A 27772-nucleotide genomic window follows, 5' to 3' on the forward strand; every position below is an offset into this window, starting at 1 on the left:
GCATACACTCAAGCTCTGGAGGAGCAGGGGGCACAAGGAAACTCAGTGCCCAGAGGGACCACACCCTAGGCTCCTGCACTCCCATTCTCCTGGGGTTGGATAAACAGGCAGCCCTGAGAAGCAATTCATTCATTTGGTCAAGTCTGCTGGCCAGCCATTTGCTAAGGACCTACAGAGGCCTGCCTGGCAGATGAGGCCATGGAGGAGAGAAACAAAAGACGGCTTTAGGCACTTATGAAATCAGTTTGGCAAACAGACAAGGAAACCCCCCTGCACACCAGGGTCCGAGCAAGTCCCTGCCCCGTGTCCACCTTCACTGGGCTTCATGGTGCTCCCTGAGGGCAGGAAGAGGCAGGGAGGGAAATCCAGGCAACCCAGGCCCTTTCCTGAAGACTCCATGAGGGCCAGGCAGCAAGGCTCACACTTGTAATCCCAGCACTTTGGGAGGCCGAGGTGGGAGGATCACCTGAGGTCAGGAGTTTGAGACCATCCTGGCCAACATGGCGAAACCCCGTCTCTGCTAAAAATACAAAAATTAGCTGGGCATGCTGGTGGGTGCCTGTAGTCCCAGCTACTCAAGAGCCTGAGGCAGGAGAATGGCTTGAACCTGGGAGATGGAGGTTGCTGTGAGCTGAGATCACAACACTGCACTCCGGCCTGGGTGACAGAGCAAGACTCCATATCAAAAATAAAGTAGAATAAAAAGATTAGAAAGAGGTGGATGGAGTTAACCAAGAAGATATCTGGGGGAAGAGGGTCTTGGCGTAGAGAAACCTTAGAGCCAAGGCTTCAAGGAGGTGCAGGGTGAGAGAACGGGCAGAGAGGTGATAGGAGCACTGCATCATGTCAAGTCCTTTTCTGCCACTCAAGAGCTCTGGCTTTACTTCGAGGGAAGTGGGAATCCACTGCAGGATCTTAAGCAGAGGAGTGATTGATTCCGTGAGGATGGACCCAGCCACCTCTAGCATGGGACCCTTCCTTCCAGCAGTGTCACTAGAACAGGAAAGGCCCCAGGACTCACGATCACTTAGTGTACCCATGCTGGTTGTAGACTCTCCAGGAGGATGAACTGGAGAAGGTTCTGGGTCCTCCCTGCTTTCACACTCCCAGCTGCATCCACCCCTTTCATTTTCCATCTCAGCACGCCACCACCCTCGACTCAAACACATCTCAAACTCCACCGTCTGGGCTCGAGAAGCAGCTAGCATAGAAAAGCTGCCTCTCATTTGGTCCTCAGTTATAGTCGGCTCAGCGTGTCTGGGGCTTTTCTAATGAAAACATCATTACCCTGAAAAAGGGCCTGTAACTCAGGCAACGGGAGGAGTCCGGGGTCTTTTCACCAAGCCGAATCCCCTCCTCCACTTGTTAATGACCGTGTCCCTGGCTCACCTCATCCCAGTGCTCTCAGGAAGATAAACATTCTGTGGCTCTTAATGTACACTGCTGCTCCCAGTGGCTTGCTAAATTGTTCCTGTTCTTCTGAATTCACTGACTTAACACAGTATTTTTCTACCAACTTAATACATAGAACATTTCTGTGCACAGGAAGCCGCATAATTACATTGTTACAAACCTTCTAACCAAATACATTTCCTCCCGGGATGGGAGTTTTCTCTCCTGGTCTGCACAGTGCCAACAAGCGCCAGAGTCTCCTGGGGCAGAGAAGGGGTGGTGGGACATCACCCAATCGGGACTGGACAAGCAAGAAGTCCAGAGCAAGGCATCCAGCAGAGGCAGCCACTGGCAGAAAGCCACTGGCCGGACAAGTGGAAGACAGAGTGAGAGACCAAGCCTTGTTCACGTGACATTCTTCATGCCTAAATACCCACTGCCATGGTCTAAATGTTTGTGTCCTCCCCACATCTCCACACATGCTAAAATCCTAACCTCCAACATAATGATATTCGAAGGTGGGGCATTTGAAAGAGTTTATGGTTGTGAGGGTGCAGCCCTTTATGAATGGGACTCGAGCCCTTATAAAAGAGGCCCCAAAAGCTCCCTCACCCCTTCACCATGTGAGGACATGTGGAGAAGGTGCCACCTATGAACCAGGAAACAGGCCCTCCCCAGACACCAAATCTGGTCACACCTTGACCTTGGACTTCCAGCCTCCACAACCAGTAGACATCTATTTGTTGTTCATAAGCCACCCAGTTTTCTGGTACTGTATTTTGTTATAGTAACCCAGATGGACTAAAGCACCTGCCAGTCATCTGCTGTGGGTGAGACATGGGGTTCGGACCTGAGGATGAAGAGATGGAGATGGGGGAAATGCCAGGACACCCTCTCTCATAGGATTCTGAGTCTAATAGGGGCAACAGACCCTAATCAGACACACAAGTATGTAATTAGGAACCAGAGCCAGCCTGCCAGAATCTCCAAAAAGAACAGCCTGCTCCCACCTCCAGGGTGTCAGAGGGGGGCAGGGAAACCAGCTCCCACTGTGGGGGTCTCAGAGGTGGGGGACAGCCTGCCCTAGCAAAGCCCTTAGGCCTGGAGAAGCAGTTTTCTCCTCCAAAACTAGGTAAATAGGTTTTTCTCCTTCTGTGGGCAATTACCGAAAATCTGCCATCAAATTCTTCCCAAAACGCACTTCATTCCAGCGCTTTCAGAATTCCCTTTAGGAAGAAAGGAAAGAAGGGGGTGGGGGGGTGAGGAGGGAGGAAGAAAAAGAAGGGAGGTAGGGAGAGAGGGAAAAACCAAACTTCTAATTATTTGTATGTCAAACTCCATAAAAATAAAAAAGGACTTTACATCTAATTGTTCTTAATGCTTTAACAGAACACTCCCCAATAAAATATCTCCCAGCAGTTTAACCTTCAAAGCGGGAGGAAATCGTCTCCATAATTCAAACTTGAAGAAGGTAGAAGAACGGAACTAGAACACATCAGACAAATTGCCTTCTGTTTTTCTTCAATTTAAAGCTCAACAATTTGTCTTCCTGTCACACTGCCTTGCTACATAAAACTTTCTGGAGGAAAAATAGCTCACTGTAAAGATTCATGGGGAATGGCCAGGCACAGAGGCTCATGCCTATAATCCCAGCACTCTGGGAGGCCAAAACAGATGGATCACTGGAGGCCAAGAGTTCGAGGCCAGCCTGGTCAACATAGTGAAACCCCATCTCTACTAAAAAACAAAAAAATTAGCCAGATGTAGTGGTGTGCGCCTATAATCCCAGCTATTCAGGAGGCTGAGGCAGGAGAATCGCCTGAACCCAGGAGGCGGAGGCTGCAGTGAGCTGAGATCACACCACTGCACTCAAGCCTGGTGACAGAGCCAGACTCTGTCTCAAAAAAAAAGAAAAAGAAAAAACAAAAGATTCAGGGGGAACGTCAGAGAAGGACAAAATGCGGGGGGATCTCCCCACGGGCCTCCAGACTGCACACAAGACCATCTAAGAGATCCAAAGGGGTACATGGAAGGCTCTGAATTAGATATTCTGGAAAATGTTATGACCCTCTCCACAGCTGAAAATAAACAATGTGCCATTCATTCTTTCATTCACAGATAGGGTCTTGCTCTGTTGCCCAGCCTGGAGCACAGACATACAATCACACCTCACTGCAGCCTCAAACTCCCAGGCTCTAGTGATTGTCCTGCCTCAGCTTCCCAAAGCACTGGGATCATAGGCATGAGCCATAGTGCCCAGCTCTTTTTAAACAATTATTACCCTTGACTAAACACAGCCAAGGTTGGGGCACAAAAGAAAGCTATAGTAATAGACACAACAACAGAGACACTCTGTGACAGTCACCAAGTATAAAAACCACTCTGAAGACCATGAAGACTGAAAGGCAGGGGACTTTCCAGCAGAGTCTGCATTCAGACCCCAGCCCTGCTGCTGTGTGTGGGGTCCTGAGCAAGCTGCTTAGCCTGTCACCCTCTTGTGAACTGAGAAAGCAAAAGGACCCTGCTCAGTGGCCACCATGAGGATTCACTGAGCTGGCCTATGTGAGACAGAACAATTCTTGGTGTACAGAAAACGTGGAAAATGGAAAAAAAACAAGATGGGTATTACATTTTGTCAATAATGAATGAGTGGCATCTGTCCCAGGGACCTGTGGGGTATGTGCTGCATTCATCTCTCAGCCTGACCGGCCAGCAGTGAAGTTACTACTCATACAGGTCAGTTTCTTTGTGTTGGAAAAATGGAAAGAGCCTCAGAAACACTTCGTCTCTCACTGGTTTGGAGATGGTGGTTTGCCCCATTTGATGGGTAAATCTGGGGTTCAGAGAAGGAAAGTGACGCATTCCAGGTTACAGAGCTCAAGATAGGGCAGGGATTCTGAAGAGTCCAAAGCCCAGGGCAGTTTCCATGAAGCTACAGTCTCCTGCTATCCACACGCCCATCTGAGGCAAAACCTTGAAATGACCACCTGTAGGTATCCCATCTTCCCAATCTGTAAACCAGTCACCTGGTCTGGACATAGGAGGTAATAATTCCAAAATGTGCTTGGTACCACCTCTTAACAGAAAAGTATCACAGAAACCAAAGATTCTATGACATGAATCTTTTCATGTGTATTATTCCTTTTTTTTTTTTTTAGACAGAGTCTTGCTCTGTTGCCCAGGCTGGAGTGCAGTGGCGCAGTCTCAGCTCACTGCAACCTTCACCTCCCGGGCCCAAGCAATCCTCCCACCTCAGCCTCCAGAGTAGCTGGGACTACAGGCGCATATCACCATGTCTGGCTACTTTTTTGTATTTTTTGTAGGATGGGGTTTCACCACATTGCCCAGGCTGGTCTCTCACTCATGAGCTCAAGCGATCTACCTGCCTCGGCCTCAGGATCACCTGAGAATCACCTGAGGTCAGGAGTTTCACACTAGCCTGGCCAACACAGCAAAACTTCGTTGCTACTAAAAATACAAAGATTAGCCAGGCATGGTGATGCAAATCTGTGATCCCAGCTACTCAGAAGGCCAAGGCAGGATAATCGCTTGAACCTGGGAGGGGAGGTTGGAGTGAGCCGAGATCACACCACTGCACTACAGCCTGTGTGACAGAGCAAGACTCCCTCTCAAAAAAAAAAAAGAGAAGAAGAAGAAGAACACAAATGTAGAAGAGTATGTCATGTGAGAAAATGTAAAACCGTAATGGGGAAGGGGAAATGACTAGGGTGAAGGACCACCCTCTCTCCAGAGACATTGAGAAGAAACCGCCCTCCCAAGATCTGAAGATCTCGGGGGTACAAGCCCCAGGCAGAAGAAACAGCAAAGATGCTTAACAGGAAGCAGGCAGGCCAGGGAAATGAAGGTGGATTTTCTATTTTTTCCTAGTATGGTGGAGTCTTATATGCATAAGAATGGCATGAGCTGACTTAACACTTTAAAAAGTAAAATCAGAACTCACTCAAACAAAGTAAATGAACATCAAGGAACTCTGACCTTAGAAATTAGATTTTAAGAGACTGTTGCTAATTTTATTGTGTGATAATAGTATTGTGGATGGTTACAATCTTTTCCTCCTACTGTAAGAGATTCATATATAAGCAAGTATTTACAGCTGATGTAACATCTAGGACTTGCTGTAAGTTGTTAAGCAAAAAACAAAGCAGAGAGTGTCATAGGCGAGGCAAAGCAAGAGGAATAGGTGAGTAACTGGGAAGGTTGGGGTATATAGGGCTTGTTATACCATTACATCTATTTTTGTTTATGTTTGAGTAATTCCGTAATTTAAAAATTTTTAAATAAGCAGAAACAAACATAATAAAATTTTGAGTCTGTGGCCATATAGCAGACAGGGGAAAGGTATCTTTGCTGGGTAAGGTCCTCTGAAAGCCAAGGTCACATCCCCATTAGCAATAAACTTGGGAGGAAAACACAGGTCCCAGCCTCACGCCCTCCTCCATCTGAGTGATTCTGTCTGTTAAATGACTGTATCTCTTGCCTGGCTGAGCAATTTCCCATTCAGATAAAAGAGCCAAAACAAATTAACCCCAATCTGCACAAATGAACCAAAATCACAGGCTGCGACCCTGCTGGTGACCCAAAGACGACCTCCTCCTCACGGACTTGGGGCCTCCCGACACTGTGACCATGGTAATTCAAAGGGATGCAGCTCGCACACACTATCTCGAGATGTGATCACTGGACAAAAATTAGCTCATTAGCTGCTGTTCCTGGTCGCAATAACCTGCCAAAGGGCTCAGTTTGTTGAAGCTGTGATGCTGACTCACTCTTCAAAAGATCTGCTCCTCAATGACCCAGGTTTAAAAAGGTTGCACAGGCCAGGAAGGGAAGTAAACAGCCTCGGTGAAGATACTAGTGCTGGCAAGGGCCTGTGTTAGGTCTTGCCTTGTACCTTGAGGAGCTAGGCAAATAATTCATTCACATCTTGTTTATCCATCCTTAACCCTCAGTAGCAAAGTCTACTGGGAAGACAGACTCTAACCCAAGAAGCAAACAACTAGAATCATACTCATCATGGTTGATCTACCCAGTCTCTCTAGAATCATTCACCCTGCTTTAGCTCTGACCATCATCTTCTCTTGCCTGAATGGCTCTAAGAACTTCCATTACTATAACACTGGCCTCTTCCTATCCACTTCTCCATGATGCCCAGGAGAGCATTATGGCTCTGTCCATCAAACAGATCTGATCAATTACTCCCCCTCTTTAAGGGCCTTCAATAGTTGTCCACTCTCCACAGAAGCAAGGCCAAACTCCTCACTGGGAGCTTGGGAATCTGTTGCCAGGCCACCTTTGCAGAAACCCCACCCTCAATCATTCCCCAAATGTACTCTGGACTCGAGAATTCCAGGTTGCAACCACAATGGGCAACCTGAAGCTTCCTTGACACAGCATCTTCCTTCACACCTCTCTCCCTTGGCACAAACTGTTCTCTCTAACTGGAGTGCACTTCTGTGAGCTTCTGGAAGGATGTCTCTGTCATCCTTGGGTACTGAGCACCTAGAAACCATACCTGACTGAGGCTGGTAAAGATCATAGGATGATATAGAATTGCCTCCATTTATAAGCTTCCTATGTCTCAGATACCAGCCCACACTTCTTTACCTGTAGTATCTCATTCAATCCTCACCAACACCATGAGATAGGTTCTATTATTTTTCCCATTTTCATGATTTTTAAACACTGAGGCTCATAGAGGTAAAGAGACTTGCCCAAGGTCACAATGCTAGCAAGTGCTTACTGCAGGGTTTTGAGTCAAGGACTTTGTAAATTAAAAGGTCATTTGTTAATCACTATAGGGACAACCTGATCTCCTGACTACAAAACAGAACATATCCTCTGTCGTCACCCCAGGTAACAAAAGAAGTGAATTTTCCTCATGAGAGATTCCTATGTGCCAGACACTAGGCACAGACCACTATGTGCCTTCTGTTTTATTTAGAGTGATAATGTGCTCCATTAAAAAACAGAAATCACATTTCTCAGCATCCCTAGCATCCGTAGTTCAGGCCACTGAGAAGTAAGAGAAAGTGTTTGAGTGACTCACAGGTAACCTCTGTACAGGAAGTTGGCACACATGCTTCATCCTTCCTGCTGCCAAGAACACGGATGTCATGGCTGGTGCTCCAGCAGCCACTTTAGACCATGAAATGAAATGACCTTGGAAACACAAGCCAAACACAGCAGAACAACAACATAGAAGTAACTGACAAATGCTCCTCTGTTCATTCAACAAACACCCACTCAGCATCTATTATGTGCCAAACACTGTCCAGGCCCCTTGAGATAGATCTATCAGTGAACTAATGAGACAAAGGATCCTGCCCTCATGAGTCTTAAAACCAAAAGGCAATACTAAATCATGAATGCAAGAAGTGATGTATTAGAAAGCAAGAAATGCTATGGAAATAAGAAAAAGTTACACAAAATAAGGAGGACTCATCATGCAGAGGAGAGAGAGATTGAACAATAAAATCTGAGGGACAAATGAGTGAAAAACAAGAAAAATGAGATCTGCTAAGATGCAGCTGACATCAGTCCCCAACAACCTTGGGACAGAGCCTGTCAAGATACACAAAGAAAGGCAGAGGCCATCTGCAGATTTAGTTCAGCCCTAACAGCTCCTTAGCTCACATTATCAGAAACAAGAGGGAAGGCGCTTAAAGGCAGGCCTATTACACACTAGGTTGCCATTTTTAAATGGTCTTTTCAGCATGGATAACAAAGGGCATTTTGTACCCCATGGATGGAGTTCCAGGACCCCATCTCTTCACTTTAACCCATGTGGCTCAGCTCTCAGGGAGCTCTCTTGGGTCTCAAAGAGCATCCAATAAGAATGCATTTGAAGAAAGGTTCTTCTACTTAAAATAAAACATCTTCATGATGGCTATTTGGCGGCTGAAGCTGAGTAGCGGCAGGTACGAGTCTCACACATCTTTGCTTCGGCTACATTTGGCACCAGAGCACGAATTCAGCAAACTCTGGTTTGCTCAGTGAACCAATCAACTCGGCAAACTTCCAGAATCACTAGCCTTGACAGTTGTCTCTCTTTAAACCGAATCACTGCTGCTGCCAAGAATATCTCCCCTCTGCCGAGCTTCCTGTTGCTCCCCTCCCAGGCTCCAAAATAACAAGAAGTTGCTTGGCAGTGATGTCACATTGCCACTGTCACCGCCTGCAGGGCATTCACATGCTGGCTATATTTAAGACCCAGGCTTCATGTTCAGTGACATGGAAATTGCTACCTTGTGAACCATACTGAAAACGCAAGATTTGAAAAATTATTTCTATGAATAATCAGGCTGCAAATTCTGCCTCTCCAGAGGCAAAGAGGAAAAGTCAAGGGGTTAAACTGAGCTATGGGCTCCGGCTCCTTGGATCAGCTACATCCAACTGTTTCATTCCAACCATTTCCCGGAAGTAACTCAAACACCAGCATTTACTTAGCGGCCATTGTTCACCTTTCCTGGGCTCTTTTGGTATCCCTCAAAACCATTCTATTTTTCTTTCTCTCTATACATCTCTACCTACTTGTCATTAGAAAAGACAAGAAATGAAGCATTCATGAATGGGAAAAGCATTTCCCTCCCCAGTGAATAATTACCATAACCTTTTCATAAGAGTTCTATCATATTTATTGGTTTCCATATTATTTTTTATCTCCTCCTGCTTCTGTCCTTCGATGGGGGAAAGTGATGGGCTAGAGCGACATTTCAGACACAACCTTCTCCCTTTTCCCTTAACAGCTGCATGTTCTTCACATCTTGATGAACTGCCCAAGTCCGTATTTGGTGCAGATTTTTCAGGGAACATCTGGCATCGGGTACTAATGACTCTGACGCTCAACCATTCAATGCGGGCATGCGCTTCAAAATGCAGATGTTCACGCAAATATACCTTGCTGCTTGCTCCCTAAAAAGTTGAGTTCGTCAACAAAACCTAAGTCTTTGATTGGTTTCCAGGAGCATTAGAGAAAATAAACAAGCACATAGCTTTCTCCCTTGTTGTGATTGCTCTGAGATGTCACCAAGCTTCTGTTCGTCTCCCATTATGCTGTGTCTACCATTTTCGTATTTTTAAAAACTATCTAGAAAACCTATACTGGTTACAAAATTCTCAAAGGCTCAAGAAGAAATTTATATGGCTTTCCACTGTTGGTCACGTTTGAGAAGATACTTCCATTATTTTAAGTTTCAACATTAATGCATTCAGCATTTCCATTCTCCCACCTTTGGGAGTCCCACATCATTACTCCCAAAAGAAAAACCAGCTGGGAATATCATGGATACCAAGGATACCGTCACCTTCTACAGCCACAGAAGCAGGAGCCAAGCAGTGATGAATAATGGTAGAACTAGTTCAAGTTCTGATGAGCAGGTCCTCCTGCCTCAGCCTGCAGCCAAGAACTTGGGCCATGAAAACATTCCTATCTTTTGGCCAGGTGCAGTGGCTCACACCTGTAATCTCACCTCTTTGGAAGGCCCAGCCGGGTAGATCTCTTGAGGTCAGGAGTTCGAGACCAGCCTAGACAACACGGCAAAACCCCCTCTCTACTAAAAATACAAAAATTAGCTGGGCATGACAGTGCATGCCTGTAATCCCAGCTACTCTGGAGACCGAGGCAGAAGAATCGCTTAAACCTGGAAGGTGAAGGTTGCAGTGAGCTAAGATAGTGCCACTGCACTCCAGCCTGGGCAAGAGGGCAAGACTCTGTCTCAAAAAAAAAAGAAAGAAAAGAAAAGAAAAATCATGTATTTTGCTCTGAGATACTGCTTTTGGAAATGCACATGAAGGAAAGAAACTGACAGAAACACAGACACTCAGATATTCGCTGCGGTCGTTACCTATAATCTCACAAGACTGGAAGCAGCTGCAATGCAAACCCAGGTGGAAACCACCAAGTACTCTACGGCATGCTACAGAGACAAAAATCACAGCGGGTCAGGCTCTCTCACACACTGTTATGGGGGTAAAAGAGAGGACGCTTTTTTGGAAAGGATTTTCATAATATAAGATCAAGAGCCTTTACAAACATGCTTACCATCTAAAGTGGGAATTTCACTTTTTGGAATCTAGCTTAAGAAAACGATTTTTTTTTAGACAGAGTCTCGCTCTATTGCCCAGGCTGGAGTACAGTGGTGCAATCTCAGCTCACTGCAACCTCCATCTCCTGGGTCCAAATGATTCTTCTGCCTCAGCCTCCCGAGTAGCTGGGATTACAGGCACGCACCACCATGCATGGCTTATAAGTTGTACTTTAGTAGAAACGGGGTTTCACCAAGCTGGCCAGCTTGGTCTCCAACTCCTGATTTTGTGATCTGCCCACCTCAGCCTCCCTAATTGTTGAGATTACAGGTGTGAGCCACCGCGCCTGGCCAGAAATGATTTTTAAAAGGTGGAATAGGTTTATAAAAACACATGCTCACAGAAATACTAATCCTAAAAGGGAAAAAAGTAGTTAAGAAAAAGGAATGATGTGAGAAACAAGGACATACCCAAACACAGAACTCCACAAAGCTATCAAAGCAATATCCATGTAACTGAATAACATGAGAAAGTCTTTTGTTTATTGTATTATTGTAACAAAAAAGATGTTTTCAAAGCAGACCTCAATTTGTAGATTCAGAATGATCTGAATTATATAAAATACATATACACATAAAAATAAACTGCAATAAAATGCCCCATAAAAACACATTAATGGTAATTGTGTTCAGGTGGTTCTCCTCCTTAACCTTTGCTGGTTTTCCCAGACCTAAGAATTCTAACCTGAAAATTACTTTTATGTACAGTGGGGAAAAGCCCTAATTTTAGGGAAACACCTTAAAGATTCAAACTTACACATTACATTTATGCGCAGGGGGAAAAACTCTTGCATTTAAATATAATTTGAAATCTACATAGAAACAATAAAATAAACAACAGAATATAAATTGTATGTATACAACAAACAGTGGTGTGACTATAAAAACATCCTTAAGTGAACTAAGAATGAAAATAATTATCATGTTAGGGGCATGGGATTTGGGACTTTTTCCCCATATTGAGTTGTTATGCAGTTTTCACAATTTAAAGCTAATTTTTTTAAGTATGAAAACAAGACTTCCCTTAACAAATCTCAGGCATGGCAGAATTCCATGGTAGAATCCCACCTGTGTACCCCTTAATCTGAAAGCATTCAACTTCACATTGAGTGAGCAAAGCCAGCTGCAGAATGGGTGCATGTTGAAAGCTCACAGGCAGATCCTTAAAAACCCACAAAATAAGCTGTCTCCATCTGTTTGGGGCTGCTATAACCGAATACCTGAGACCTGGTAATTCATAATAAGTGGAAATTTCTCTTCTCAGAGTTCTTTAAGCTGGGAAGTTGAAGATGAAGGGGCTGGCGTTTGGCGAGGACCTTCGCCAAATTATCACGTATCCGAAGGCAGGAACTGAAAAAGGAGCCGAACTGGCCCTTTTATAACAGTATGAATCCCACCCTCTCCCCACCCCAGCCATGGGGGTGGAGTCCTCATGGTCTAATCACCTCTCAGGTCACCACCTGTTTATACTGTTGCTTGGTAATTTTCAACATGAGTTTTAGAGGGACAACCTTCAAACCATAGCACAAACCTACATGTTGTTTATGGTTTACTTAATAAAATCTAAAACAAAAATGACAAATGTTAGTAGTGCTAATTGTTGCAGTGGGTCATAGTATTCTTTACATTTTTTGAACTAGCCAACCAACAAGAAATTAGCTCCCAGCTTGGTTCTGAGCTATTTCAACGAGCTTATCCATTCAGACCACTGCTGGCATTCTCTCTAAGTCCTTGCTACTTAAAGTATGGAATAGGAACCAGCAGCAGCAGCAGCAGCATCACCTGGGAGCTTATTAGAACTCCATGATATCAGGCCCCACTCCAGACCTCCTCGATGAGAATTTAAATTCTAACCCGAGCCTCAGGTGCTTGGTGGCCACATTAAGGTTTGAGAAATGCTGCTCTACGCCACCAGTTGTCAACCTCGGCTGCACACTGGAATTACCTGAGCGTCTGGGTCTTAGCTCCAGAGATTTTGATTTAATTGGTCTGGAGGGCAGCCTGGACATAACCATTTTAAAAGCTCCCCAGGTGACTGTGATGTTCAGCAAAGTTTAAGCAACATATTTAGCTCTTCAACCCAGAGAATTCTTTATTAGGAAGTTAGTTACATCTGAGCAACAGTAGGCTAGATTAACTCCAGAAAATGACTTTTTGCAGGCTTGAAAAGGAGGCATAATTTACTTCCATGAAACCAACAGTAATCACCATGGCGGTCTTTTACTCAGTACTTATGCAGGGTACTCAATGTGCTTAGCACTTGACATCCATTATCTCTTTATCCTCTCTCTAAGGGAGAGTCTATTAACATCGTGGTTTTCTAGATGGGGAGCATTAGGGGTAAAATGGCCATCTGAGATCACACATCTGGAAGTGGTAGAAGCCCTTGCATGACCCTGAGAACAAGCACCACCTTAAATTGAGCAGCTTAGGTCCTCACTTGTGTCACCCTCACTCTAGCCCTGAGAAGCAGGAGTGACATCCACACCTGCCCCATACGACACTTCCTGCTAAGAATGACCCCACGAAAGTGGAACTTCTGGAACTGTCAGCCTGGAAGTTAAAATATTTGCTTGCATATCCTTTCCTTCAATTTCTAGCAACCACAGGACAGAATGAGCTGTATCTCGTTTCTCTCTGATTGACTAAGCTTCACAAATAACAGTAAATGTTTGATTAGTGAATCAACAAATAAACAATATCGGCCAGGGGTGATGGCTCACTCCTGTAATCCCAGCACTTTGGGAGGCCGAGAAGGGTGGATCACCTGAAGTCAGAAGTTCAGAACCAGCCGACATGATGAAACCCTCTCTGTCTCTACTAAAAATACAAAAAATTAGCCAGGTGTGTCGGTGGGCACCTGTAATCCCAGTTACTTGGGAGGCTGAGGCAGGATAATCGCTTGAACCCGTGAAGTGGAGGTTGCAGTGAGCTGAGATCCTGCCACCGCACTCCATCCTGGGCAACAAGAGCAAAACTCCTTCTCAAAAACAAACAAACAAAAACAGTATCAGTCACTCATCTGTGACTGAATTTCATCAGTAGCATCAAACTGCAGGAAAACAGCTCCTCCTAAGCTATCTTCCCTCCTGACTGACATGTGTATCTTGTACTCACCCCTGGCCCCGCACACCAGCCCCACCCACCCCATGCACTCAACACTCCTTGGCTGCTCTGGAGTGTATCATGAAACCAGCCACCTGCTGATAAGCATGTGCTTAACAACGAGGAAGGGCACAACTCACTCAGCTCATGAGACTTAGCCAAGGGAAAGAGCCAGTGACCTCGGGGAAGTGAGCTTAACACCCAAGGAGATGCGAATGATAGGAGAACCAGAGTGGGTCACATGCGCAGCAGGTGCTCAACAGTGAATTCACCGTAGACTGGATTCAGTCTCTGAACAAGGACTGAAAAAGATCGTGGTAACTGAAAGGGACCTTGCACACAAAATTCTGATACATTTGCAAATAGTCTTGAAAAGGAGAACACTAGGTAAAGAGCTAAAGCAGAGATTCTCACTGGGGGCGATGCTGCCTTCTAGAGGTACAATAAAAATCCATGAGGACAGTTTGAGTCACCACAAGGATGATGGGTGCTACTGTCAGAGCTGTTTGAACCATAACAGCTTCATGTGGAATAGGAGCTGGCCAAAATGTGCTGAGACCTACTGGGCCGCATTCCGGGGAAGTCAGGTATTCCTAGTCACAGGATGAGACAGGGGGTCAGGAGGACTGGCATCACAAGATACAGGGCACAAAGACCTGATGATAAAACTGGATACTGTAAGGAAGCCAGCCAAAACCCAGCAAAACCAAAGTGGTGATGAAAATGACCTCTTGCCATCCTCACTGCTCATTATATGCTAATTAGAATGCATAAGCATGCTAAGAGACCCTCCTACCAGCACCATGATGGTTTACAAATGCCATGGCAATGTCGCTAAGTTACCCCAAAAAGGGGGAGCAACCGTCAGTTCCGGGAAATCCTGCCCCTTTCCTGGAAAACCCAAGAGTAATCTGCCTCTTATTTAGCATATAATCAAGAAATAACCAGAAGTACTCTAAGTCCACCGCCCATGCCGCTGCACTGTGAGTAACCATTCTTTTGCTTCTTTACTTTCTCTAATAAACTTGCTTTCACTTTAAGGACTTACTCCTGAATTATTTCTTGCACAAGATCCAACAACATTCCAGAAAGGGAATCTAGATCAGGGATCTAGATCAGGACCCCTTTCCATTAGCCCTACCAGGATTTACAGCATGGGGCTGAGGATACTAACTGTCCTGAAAGGCCAAGTCAGTACCATACAAACAAGATCAGCCTACCTCCTGCAATCCTTTCAATCGTCCTGTGGCCATTCATGTAGGTGGAAACCTTACTTATTATCTGGGCCTCGAAAGAAATGCCTTTAATATATACTGACTATGCCACGTTTACTTTACACTCCACCCACTCTCGGCTCTTTTTCTGTATTCCTTCTAAAGAATGACTTCTGATCTTCTTACCTTCTTTAAATCAAAACTCATGCATGAGAAGTAGGTGCAAGCACTTGATGTCAGTATGTTTTCTAGCAGAGTTGTGCCCAACAATATGTACTGAAATCTATTTTGTATTATAAATTACTTTCCTTTCATTTCTCTTTCATATTACAGTAATGTTACACTGATTTTTTTTAATTACTTGTGTAGGTAGGTTATATTTGCTATAAATTTCATTTTGGAATAGTGAAGGGCATGTTACCAAATATTGTTATTTAAAATAGATAGAGTCTGCTAAGATCAAGTCTAAATATGCCAAAGGAGCTAGACTAGGGGTTTGTTAATAAGGTCAGATTATATCAGACCAAAATTATCTAGCCAAGGAAAAGCCCAATAAGAGAGCACAGCACAAAGACATTCAGACTACCGCTTAGAATGGCTCAGCCCAGATTTCACCTACTGAGACAGGTTGCACAAGACGGCTGGCACAGGAGTGACAGCACGGTAGTGTTATTCTGGAAAATCGACAGAATCCAAGTGTCACAGCCCTCTGTGGAAGCAACCCACTGCCGGGGACATCTGCAGGCTGAGCCTCACCGCATGCACTGCCCCCCCCCCCACCCCAGTCTGATGGGAGGAACATCCTGGTTTTCCTTTTGAAGAAACTCTCCACCTTTGTTCCTGTTCTATGGAGTTCAGGTGAGGGAAAGCTAGCCACCCCCAGCTCCAGGGGAATGGGGCCCAGGCTTCGGCAGCAAAAGTAACACAGCTGGCCCGGGAAATGAGAGTGAATCCCAGGACTTCTCCAGAGCTTCTGGAAACAAGTCCTCTCCTCCCACTGGTGTTGTTAAACTGATGGGATTTAGGCTGGGGCCCCTGGGGGCCCTCTTGTCACCACAAGAGAAGAGTGACTTAAGAATGAAGCCAAGACCAAGGGAAAGAGAGAGGAGACATGGAAAGGCATGAAGACTGCATGACACCTGCTGAGAGCTTTGATCCAGCCCAGCGAAAAGCTAGCTTTTCTCCTAAAGGTATAAGTTTCATGAGCCAATCAATTGCACTTTTTCATAGGCAATTTAGGGTGGGTTTCTGTCACCTACTACCTACTCTAAGTGGTAAGATTCCTTTTTCTTTTTCTTTTTGTGAGATAGAGCCTCACTCTGTCTCCCAGGCTGGAGTACAATGGTACAATCTCAGCTCACTGCAGCCTTGACCTCCTGGACTCAGGTGATTCTCCCACCTCAGCCTCCTAATTAGCTGAGACTACAGCCGTGCACTACTGCGCACGGCTAATTGTTGCAATTTTTGTGGAAACAAGGTCTCACCATGTTGCCCTAGCTGGTGTCCTGGGCACAAGTGATCTGCCCACCTCAGCCTCCCAAAGGACTGGGATTAGAGGCGTGAGCCACACCTGGCCTCTACATGGTAAGATTTTAATGAACGGCTGAGGGGTTTCCAGAAAGTCCCAATTCCCAGAAAATGACTAAAAAATACTATCTTGGGGCAAATGACCATCCACAGGTCTAAAGTCCAGCTTAACTGTCTACTTTGTGCCAAGAGAAGATGCTAACAAGAGGAGAACCATCAAGGTGCTAGAAGAACTGACATTTCTCAGTGACACTCTTACCAAATGACACTGTCACTGGCCCCATGGTCCCTTCATTCCCTCATTTAGCCAATATGACTGAGCAATGCCGGGCACTATGCTAGGTGTAAAGACAGGTCACTGCTCTCATGGATCACACAGTCTAAAAGGGAAGACAGGTGGTGCATGAACGACAACCCGGACTGTGACTGTCAATAATGCTATTCAGGAACACGCTCCCATGGAAGCATATCTCAGAGGGACCTGGCCGGGCTCATGATCGGGTAGTAGACGATGCACAAAGCCTTCTTTTTTTTTTTTTTAAGGGGTTTGCTCTGTTGCCCAGGCTGGAGTACAGTGGCCGATCTCAGCTCACTGCAGCCTTTGCCTCCTGAGCCCAAGTGATTCTCTTATTCTCCTGTCTCAGCCTCTAGAGTAGCTGGGATTACAGGCGCGCACCACCACATCTGGCTAATTTTTGTGTTTTTGGTAGAGACAGGATTTTGCCAGGTTGGCCAGGCTGGTCTAGAACTCCTGACCTCAAGTGATCTGCCCACCTCGGACTGCCTAAGTGTTGGGATTACAGGCATGAGCCACGGTATCTGGCCAACAAAGCCTCCTATATTCATGTAGTCAGAAACAGAAAGCCCCACTCAAACTCTCTTGAACAGAAAAGGAGTTTTACCAGCCTATACAACTAGAAAGTCAAGAGGTGGCTCTGGCTTCATGGGTAGGTTAATCCAGGAGCCTAGTGATGTCATCATGCCTAGTTCTCTACCCTTCCTCTTCATTCCAAGCTGTAGCATAAGCCTCACCCTAAGGTTGCCTCCCTTCCTGCTAGTAAAAAGCTAAAGTAGTTCCAGCCTTTAAACCCTTACAGCACAGGCTCCAGAAGAAGGCAGCCACCCAATGACCAAGGGAGACTCTTCCTGCAAAGTTCCAACAAACCTCCAACCATACCTCTGAGGCCAGAATTAGGTCACATGTCCACCGTCTGAACTGAGTCCAAACACCATACCTCACTGAGTCAAGCCATGAGAACCTGAACCAATCACTGTAGAAAAGAGACAGAATTATCTTGATCAGATTAGTCAATGTTAAAGGTTGGTGCTTGAGAGAGTTCCGCCCCTACCACAAACCAAGAAAAAAAAAAAGCCATGGCTTATATTCTAGTTGGGAGAAGTGTAGCGAGGGCTTTCAGGAAGATAATACCATGCCTACTGCAGCAACTCTTCTTCTAGCAAAGGAACCCTTCTCTTCTTCCCCGCCTCTCATACATAAACACAGGCTTCCTAAATCAGACAACAAAGCAAGTGTTAATTTTTGAAAGACATGTAGCAAAAACTGGGTCTTATTTCTGGTCTCTACTAAGCCTAAGAGCAAAATTTTATATTATTTTACAACATGGATTTAAGATACTCCTCCAGAGCACGTTTCTTTCACCAAACAGAACAGAATAATCGGGGCTTCATGAAAGAGTGACAGGTCAGGTGCAGTGGCTCACGCCTGTAATCCCAGCACTGTGGGAGGCGAGCAAGCAGATTACTTAAGGTCAGGAGTTTGAGACCAGCCTGGACAACATGGTGAAACCCCATGTCTACTAAAAATACAAAAATTAGTCAGGTGTGGTGGCACATGCCTGTAGTCCCAGCTACTCAGGAGGGTGAAGCAGAAGAATCACTTGAACCTAGGAAGCAGAGGTTGCAGCAAGCCAAGATTGTGCCACTGCACTCCAGCCTGGGAGACAAAGCAAAATTCCCTCTCAAAAAAAAAAAAAAAAAACAGTGACAAATTCTCTCCTTTTTCTCAGTCTCATGTACAATGCTGCCATCTTGGCCTGGGGACCTTATCTCAAGCAGTTTCCAAGACTCCGAAAGTGCCACCATACGGATGACAAATTCTTGGCAGGCTTGCCACCATATCCCCTTCCCATGTGCATGGCAGACATTGCTAATCAATAACAACAATCTTTCCTGTTGAGCCCAGACAGGACTCCAGTCGCAGAGTTGGCAGCAGGATGAAGTCTACTGACTTTTTCCTGCTAGAGCAGACATTCTGAACTGGGGAGATAGCACTGAAAAGGCCCAGACCCTTGGTTCCAAAGGCCATCCGTAGCCCAGGCTGGGCTCAAATTCAAGCCAGTAACCCCCATAATTGAAGTCAGTATACCTGTTCTTCTCAACTCTCACCATTTGCCTCTTGCAGTAAAAACATAATCAGTGCCTTTGGATGGAAACTGAAGAAATGTACTGTCCTTTTTCCAAAGGACATGACAGTTTTCATATTTCTCCAATGATTTAAAAGTAAAGGAAGGCAGAGGCTGAGCCTTGGGGTAGAGTGTGAGATTTAAAGGCAATGAAGGTCTTCTGGGGTGCGGAACAGCATGATCTGAGCAGGGCTCCCAAGGCCCTTCCAGGTTGCATAGGATAATTCTCAATCTCACACACACAACACTGTCACGGAAGCTCTTACTGCTCAGCAGCCCAGCAGGGACAAATAAACAAAGGGATACACACTGGGCAGGCAGGGCTGGAAAAATAACACCAAGAGGAGCTGAAGGTCTAATGAAGGCCAGGGGCCAAGTGTTTTAAGATGCTCACTGTGGAGGAGGCTTGGACTAGAGAAGGGCTCAGGAGATTCTGGTCTCACCTCAGCATCCCCAGCCACCTACGACCAAGGCACCAGCCAAAAAGAAATTAGGTGACATTCACTGAGCACTTACTGAGGGCCTGGAGCTCAGCTGAGTGCTTAGGAGCCTCAGTTCATGTAATCATCCCGACAATCCTAGGAGAAAATACAAGAGACATGGTTTTGCTGCCCACTGCTTGCCTTGGGGACCTGGCAAGCCTGTCAATCATGGCCCTCTGCTCACTCTTAACCATAAAATGTCCAATAAAAAGCCTTTCCTAGGCTGGGCACAGTGGCTCATGCCTGTAATCCCAGCACTTTAGGAGGCTGAGGCAGGTGCATCATTTGAGGTCAGGAGTTTGAGACCAGCCTGGCCAACATGGTGAAATCCTGTCTCTACTAAAAATACAAAAATTAGCCAGGCATAGTGGCAGGCACCTGTAATTCCAGCTACTTGGGAGGCTGAGGTAGGAGAATCGCTTGAACCCAAGAGGCGGAGGTTTTAGTGAGATAAGATCACACCATTTCACTCCAGCCTGGGCGACAAAACAAGACTCTATTTAAAAAAAAAAAAAAAAAAAAAACTTTTCTAAAATGTTATATATAGACATTAGGAAAAAGAGTCTCTTCCCTTTGGATCCCATGCAAGGCTTAGTGCCACCAGAGGCCATTTTTGCTCTGTGCAAAGGACCTACCTAAGAATGACACCAGTACGCAGAAGATATGGGGCCAAGGGAAGATGGAGGGATACAGCACTGGTGCCTTCAGGGACCTGGGTCTCACAGTGCTTGAAGAAAGTGACCTGTCCTTGGATTTCCCAGCTACTGCAAGAAAAAATTCCCCCGGTGACCCAAGCTAATTTGGTGTGAGCTTCTGCCATCAAAAGCATGTTAGTGTCAGTGGGGAAACTGAGAGTTAAGAAGTTACCAAGTGGTAGAGCTAGGACCAGAGTCACTGTGCTGGGTCTAAGGGTCGGCCACGGCCTAGCTAAGGGTCAGCCACGGCCCTCCAATGCCAGCCGTGACCATGACGCATCAACACGATGCTTTATGCTACTGCACAGGAGGAAGGAGGGAGAGTGCTCATGCCACCCCAACCCCCTTTAAGTTTCTAAACAGGTAAAGAACCAGAGGCTCAGAAGCATTAAGAGAATGGCCCCAGTCATAAAACTGACAACACGTTCATGTGAGTGCCGTAGAGCTGCCCAGAAGTAGGGAATAGTCACAACAGAAGAGTCATCGCAAGACTGGTCCCAATGAGACACAGGAAGGGAAGTCTGGAGAGGTGCTTTGAGAAGCAGTCCAGGCGGTTCCCCCAAGGAACACTTTCTCCACCACCTTGGTGACTCTCAACCAACCAAAAGCTCCTTCCTGGACCTGGCAGGTTGACTGTTGAGATGACATGTCTACTTAGGTGCAGAGAAAATACAACATGCTCCAATCCCTAATAACCAAACAAGGAGCTTGTTCATTGAGGACTCTTAAGAGTATAATGGAGAAAACCATCACAAATTGCTCAAGTAATGAAAGTAATTTATTGGCTCACATACATTAAAAGTCCAGAGGAAAGAAAGCTTCAGGAAAGATTGGATCCAGAAGCTCAAATGAGACTATCAGGAACTGTTGATTTCTCTCTACCTCCATTTCTCCACTGCGTGGTTCTCATATGGGGTTAGAATCGCCTCACAAAATGGCAAAGATAGATGACAATGACTCCTGGCTGGCACCATCCTCTCAAGGATGCTGTAACTGGCTCTTAACAGACCATCTTGGCCACATGCCCTCCTATAAAGCCCTCATGGTGGCCAGTGGATGGAGCGACGTAACTTTCCAGGCCTAGATGGGCTGCCCTCCTCTGGAGCCCTGTGGGAGCAGTGGGTAGGGGCAGCCCCATCAAACCACAGAAGGGAAGGAGCAAGGATCCACCAAGGAAAACTGGGGGAGTGTGATGGCTAATTTTCATATCCATGTGTCTGGGCCACTGGATGCCCAGATAGCTAGGCTGTAATGGTGTTTCTGGAAGAGATTAGCATGTGAATTTGTGGACTGAGTGAAACAGATGGCCCTCACCAATGTGGGCAAGCATCATCCATTCCACAAAGGGCCTGAGTAGAAGAAAAAGAAGGTGAGTTATCTCCCAGCCTGACTGCTTGAGCTGGGACATGGCTCTTCCCCTGCCCTCAGCACTCCTGGCTCTTAGGCCTTCAGACTCAGATGGGAACCTATACCACAGGTTCACTGGCTCTTGGAGCTTTGAACTACACCATGAGCTTTTCTGGGTCTCTAGCCCGTAGAGGGCAGCTATTGGGACTTCTCGGCCCCCATAATTATATGAGCCAATACCTTATAATAAACTCCTTTCTAAAGATATATATACATGCTATTGGTCTGTTTGTTTGGATGACCCTAATATTAATACAGGTAGTATCTGCCCCAGGAGGAAGCAGATGCCTGATGGGTACAGGAGGCAGCTCTGAAGGCCTCTAGGGACCCCTGCTTCCTGCTAGTCACACCACTGTGTTTCCCCCAACACTGAACCAAGGTTGACTGTGACTACAGAATATAGCAGAAGCAATCATGTGTCACCTCCAAGGCTAGATTATTAAAAACATGGTGGCTTCCATCTTGGGTGTGCTCTCTCCTGCTCCTGGGTTACTCACCCTGGGAAGTCAGCTACTGTGTTGGGAGCAGCCCCACGGAGAGGCCCACATGGCAAGGAGCTGATGCCTCCTGCCAATAGCCACAGGATGAAGTTTGCAAGTGGACACTCCATCCCTAGTCAAGCTTTCACATGTCGGCAACTCTGGCCAATGAAAGACTACAACCTCATGAAAGACTCTGATGCCCCGGCTAAGCCATTCCCAGAGTCCTGACTCATAAAAATTGTGGGAGATCACAAATATGTTGTTCTTAGTGACCAAGTTTGAGAATAATTTGTTACACAGCAAGAGCTACCACTGTTATAATACAAAGACAAGAAATAGAAAATGACCCCCCATAATAATCCAAGGACCCATTTACTTGCTTCCTTCCAAGCCATTTGTCATATAAATGTGTGTCTTTTTTCTTTTAACATCTGTCTCACGGCTTCAGTTTTCTAAATTTAAAAGGAAATAGGGCAATCAATTATTTAGAGGAATGTGACTTACAAACCCTTAATTGCAAATGATTATTATGCCTCTGCCTCAGGAACTTGCAGCTGCCCAGGGCCAAAAACCACCAGGCTAGTTACATGACCTTGCCAGGAATTTCGAGCAAAAGGAATGTGTAATCAAATGCTGGATTTGCTCAGTGATGCTCAGTTTTACAACCATGAACTCAGAGCCAGTGAAACACACATATACACAAGCACATATTTAGCATTCGAGTATTTCATTTCTCTGAGTAGGAAACAGACTAGCTCCTAATTCTTTCTGCATTACTGCTGTTAAAATAGAACTTCTGATGAGGTAAGGTAACATAATATTATATTCAAGAAAAATGATAATTATAGTTAACATTTACTATTTATCAAGCACAGTGAGCCAATACATGGTCTCTTGTTTTATTTATTCAACAAAACTCTATGAGGTAAAGAGTTTTCTTATTACCATTTGAAAACTAAGGAAACAGGCTGAGCACAGTGGCTCACACCTATAATCCCAGCACTTTGGGAGGCCGAGGCGAGTAGATCATTTGAGCCCAGGAGTTAGGGACCAGCCTGGGCAACATGGTAAAACCCCATCTCTACAAAAAAGATACAAAAATTAGCTGGATGTGCTGGTACACACCTGTAGTCCCAGCTACTCAGAGGCTGAGGTGGGAGAAGTGCTTGAATCCAGGAGGTGGAGGCTGCAGTGAACTGAGATCACATCACTGCATTCCAGCCTGGGCAACAGAGTAAGACGCTGTCTCAAAAACAAAAACAAACAGAAAAAACACTAAGGAAATAGAAACAGAGAAGTTAAGTAACTCACCGAAGATCACACACCTAGTAAGCACGAAGGCCATGGTCTGACTCCGTCAGTACACGGCATGCACTTATGCCATAAAGCCCTAGCCATACCCACCTGCACTGTGAAACCTGCACCTGAACACTCACGCACCTGAGAAGAGGGTAGCGCCGATGCACTGAGCCTCTTCTTCCAGCCTGTGACACTCCACTGCCCCGTCCTGTGCCCCAGAAGCTACAGCACACCCCACCCCGGCACCAACTGCCCAAGCAGGCCACTGTCGGCCAACACTGACAGCTGCTTTTACTGTGGTCAGAAGCAAGAAGAAAGTTCTGACCATGGACAGAGGTTAACTCTATCTGGAACATGTCAGCAAGTGAATTTTTCAAAATGTACATACCCAACTGATCAGTTTCCCTCCTTCCAGTTTCTCCTTTTGAAGTATTCATCTGTTTTACAGATATCTGTTCCTTCTGCCTGCAGACTGCCAACTTTCACACACCTTAATCTCTTAGCTACCCACTGCTTAAATAGGGATTGTAAAACTGCCTGTTTAGGAAACTGGTTTTATCTGCTCCATTTATGGGATAAAATTTTCCCAACAATTGTTATGCACTAAAGCACGCTTCCTGTGGAATACACTTAGGATGCCTCGCTCATGTCCACTACCATATGCACTGTCACATCTTTTCTTCCTCATTCAGCCCCTTTGGCAGGAAAAGATCATCCTCTCTATCCCAGAGATGGGGAAGCACACGTGTGCAGAAGCTGAGCAATTCGCCCAGAAACACGTAATTTGCAAATAATGATGCAGAGAGTCAAGACTAGGCTGACTACTAATACAACCCATTAAGATGACAGGGAGGTCTGGCACAGTGACTCACACCTGTAATCCCAGCACTTTGGGAGGCCAAGGCCGGCAAATCACGAGGTCAGGAGATCCAGACCAGCATGGCCACCATGGCGAAATCCCATGTCTACTAAAATACAAAAAGTTAGCCAGGTGTGGTGGCACATGCCTATAATCCCAGCTACTCAGGAGGCTGAGGCAGAGGAATTGCTTAAACCTGGGAGGTGGAGGTTGCGGTGAGCCGAGATCACACCACTGCACTCCAGGCTGGCAACAGAGCAAGACTCCATCTCAAAAAAAAAAAAAAAATGACACAGCATGTAATTCTTTCTCTCTTTGCTGATTCAGAGTCCTCAGTATCAGGGTCTCTCAAGACTTCAGTCTTTATTTTGAACATCAAATGCAATTATGCTGCAGAACTCTAGCATGGCGAGGCAAAAGAGCAGTCCAGGTGAGAAAATGCCAAACTAGGCACATATTACACTATTTATAACAGTCATTTAACTGTCTCTGATGCTCTTGAGCTATCATTTTAAAATATGATGAAATGGGGAAAAGCTCAAAGAATGGAAATTAATCACAGGATCATAGTGCCAACATTCAATAAGACATACCAAATAATTACATTAGAGCCATTCACAGCATCTAACGCCACAGAGGGCTAAAAGCTCCTGCTATAAATTGACTTAACTCTGGGCTTCCTTGCACATCCACAAGACATGTTTATCTCATGGTCTTATTTTAAAGTAGATTTAAAGAACAATCAATAAACCGCTTATCTTACCCAAAATGAGAACAAACTGGAAACAACCTAAATGTTAAATTGACCATATTAAATTGCTCATTCCAATCCGGAACGGGCAATTTAATATGCCGTGTTAACTCAATCAAATGACACATCCAGATACATAAAAATGGTTAACATGAGGCCTAAATGGAAACAATAAAAGCTGCTTTTGCACTCCTAAGCAGTGCTAGAAGGTAGACTAAACAAGGACAGGCATAGATTATATGTATAGTAAAAAAAAAAAAGTTAGTATATGAACAAATTCAGTAGGAAAGCATATGAATTGGGACTTTGGACGGTTTACTTTGCAGCTTTCTTCAATAATACATAAACAAAGTGACAGAAAAGGAAATAAAATGGCTTTTAGATATAAGGAGGCTCAACCATACTGTTAATTAGAGAAACAGGAATGAAAAATTTCCTGCCAGCACCATTTCCACCCCCGATGTTATCAGAGACCCAGAAGTTGGCTCCCATGGCTGTGAGCACAGCTGTGTGGCAGCGAGCCCTCTCCCATGCCGCTGTAGAACACACGGCTCACACCCATGGCAGGCGTACAAATGCACCGCACTTTGACCCAGCAATCCTACTTCCAGGAATATTTCCAAAACATGTACTCATACAGAAAGAAAATGACAAACGCAAAGGTTGTTCACAATGGCATTATTAGTAGTAGCAAAAGACTGGAAACCATCTCAATGGCTGGCTGTCAGCAGACTGGTTAAACGAATTCTGATGCAGTCAGACAAGGAAATGTCAGGAGCTCTTAAAAAGCGGAGGGCAGCCCCATGCAGACCAATAAAAACAATCTCTGAGATGTCAAGTGAATGCTGCACAGGACACACTACCATTTCACATTAAGATGAAAGGGAGGAAGAGGAGAAGGAAAAGAAAAGGAAAAAAAGTTTATGCTCATGTATCTGCTTGTATGTACAGGGAGTATCTCTGGACTCGGTAACGATGATCTCCACTAGGGAGAAACCTGGGTGGCTGGGATAAGAGAAGGGGGACTTGCACAGGTGAAACTTTTGTATTTTCAACCAGGTGCATACATATTACTTACTCAATGAAATAAGTTAAATTCAAATACATACATCTTTTGCTTCAGTCTTTTTTTTTTTTAAACTAAAAAGTTCAGGTGAACGTGTGCTCAGGTTTTAAGGAAGCCCCCACGTGCTTACCTCTGTGCCCCTCACCCTCTCCTACCTGGCCAGTGCCTGGACCTTCATGCCCTGCCGCTCCTCCTGCTCAGCCACCTTCCTTTTCAACGTGTCCACCTCTTGCCGGAGCGCAGCTGAGTGCTCCATCTCGCCGTCAAGCAGGTTCCGCAGCGATCTGGGAAAAGGGGGCCCCAATAGTTCAAAGACTGTGAACTCAGACCCCATTGAGCCCAGGACACAGTTCCTAACCTAAGTCAAGTCCTAAGCCATGCATGTTCCACAAGGCTCTGTGTAAACCACAATTCAAGTCTATCTCATGTGAACTGGAGAACCAAACTTTAATTGAGAGCCTTAGAGTAAGAATTAAGGGCAGTCATCTGTGGCCTGGGCTCTGAGTCCCTGATCGCCTGTGAGGAGGCCAGACTTTTGACATCTTAAATCAAGGGAAAACAATGAGGTGAGCCAATTCCAGCCAAGTCCCTTTACAGACACCCCACTCAAAGGTGTAGCACATTACACTGAGACGATTTTGTCACAGCTACACCAGGCAAGAGATTTAACAAAGGAAAGGATGCCAGGAGAGGCCAAAAGAATAATCTGAGGCATAAAAATAGAATATCCACTCAGATTATCTGACAGATGTCTAGTCTCATCTCTACCTGTGCCTATAAAACACACTGAGAGCCTGTTTCATTGCCAACTTCAGGTGCAATAAGTACACATACAAAACGTCTTACACCGCTATAGCATCTGAGATAGTATAGACAGTATTTTACATTTCCAAGTTTGTTAACTCTCCAACAGGGGGCTTGCAGCCAGCACAGGATTCACTTGTGTATCTGTCATCTCTGGTCTTAAATAAGGGAGAGGACACCAGGTCTTCTAGAAACCGTCACCAGTGACCGCCTAGAAGAGAGCTAAGCATGGTGCTACTAACCATTTACTTCACTCTACATGGCTGTTCCTGGAAAACATTTACCAACCATGATACCTCTACATACTAAATCCAGAGGACACTTGCCATGTGACATCAGAATATAAGCAAAAACATGGCCGGGCACAGTGGCTCATGCCTATAATCCCAGCACTTTGGGAGGCCAAGGTGGGTGGATCACTTGAGGCCAGGAGTTTGACACCAGCCTGGCCAACATGGTGAACCCCATCTCTGCTAAAAATACAAAAATTAGTCAGGCATGGTGGTGCACACCTGTAATCCCAGCTACTCGGGAGGCTGAGACAGGAGAATCACCTGAACCTGGGAGGCGGAGGTTGCAGTAAGCCAAGATCACGCCACTGCACTGCAGCCTGGGTGACACAGCGAGATTCCGTCTCAAATTAAAAAAAGAATATAAGCAAAAACATCTGATCCCCACCACACTCTGATCATCCACTGATATCTCCAAGACTTGTGTTCTGTGAGAGCTTTGAGGAAATTCCCCTTCTGGGGCCTGGGCCTCCCTGACAAAAACATGGTAAATTTTTCTTTCATTCTGGGAAGTACAAAAAAAGTAACAAATAGCAACTCTCGTTCCTCACAAGGTAAGACAAAATCTACGGCTTCTTCTAAGATAATAGCTCCAGCTGGAGCCAGGAAAAAGAATCCTACAATGGTACAAGCCCTTTGTTGAAACTTTATTCCAGTTGGAAAATGGTGCAGTCTAAAGATTCCTTTTAAAAACATCCTCTTTTGTTTTAGAAATCAGGCTTGTTTGCTTTTATATGTTTCCAGAAAGGACAAGAGAGAAGCTTGTCAGGCAGGACCCAAAACGAGGTTTAAAGGAGAAACATGACTGTGTGTAAAAGAGGGTGTGAGTAAAAGAGGGTGACATGAACACACACAGCCTCTCCCTTGTCCCA

The 27772-nt window shown here is 45.4% G+C and overlaps 1 protein-coding gene across 2 annotated transcripts in view; it reads right to left on the bottom strand.

Annotated features, from left to right (window-relative positions):
- SNX29 (sorting nexin 29) overlaps nt 1-27772 on the bottom strand; it is a 596058-nt gene that overhangs the window by 423209 nt on the left and 145077 nt on the right. For both annotated transcript variants that reach the window (XM_064362489.1, XM_064362490.1), the window contains one exon: nt 25962-26090. In XM_064362489.1, the coding sequence (XP_064218559.1) occupies nt 25962-26090 (129 nt within the window). The remainder of the gene's footprint in view (nt 1-25961; nt 26091-27772) is intronic.

The sequence above is a fragment of the Aotus nancymaae genome, unplaced genomic scaffold, assembly GCF_030222135.1.
Source record: "Aotus nancymaae isolate 86718 unplaced genomic scaffold, 86718_ANA_hifiasm-v0.15.2.pri h1tg000049l, whole genome shotgun sequence".
Classification (NCBI taxonomy): domain Eukaryota; kingdom Metazoa; phylum Chordata; class Mammalia; order Primates; family Aotidae; genus Aotus; species Aotus nancymaae.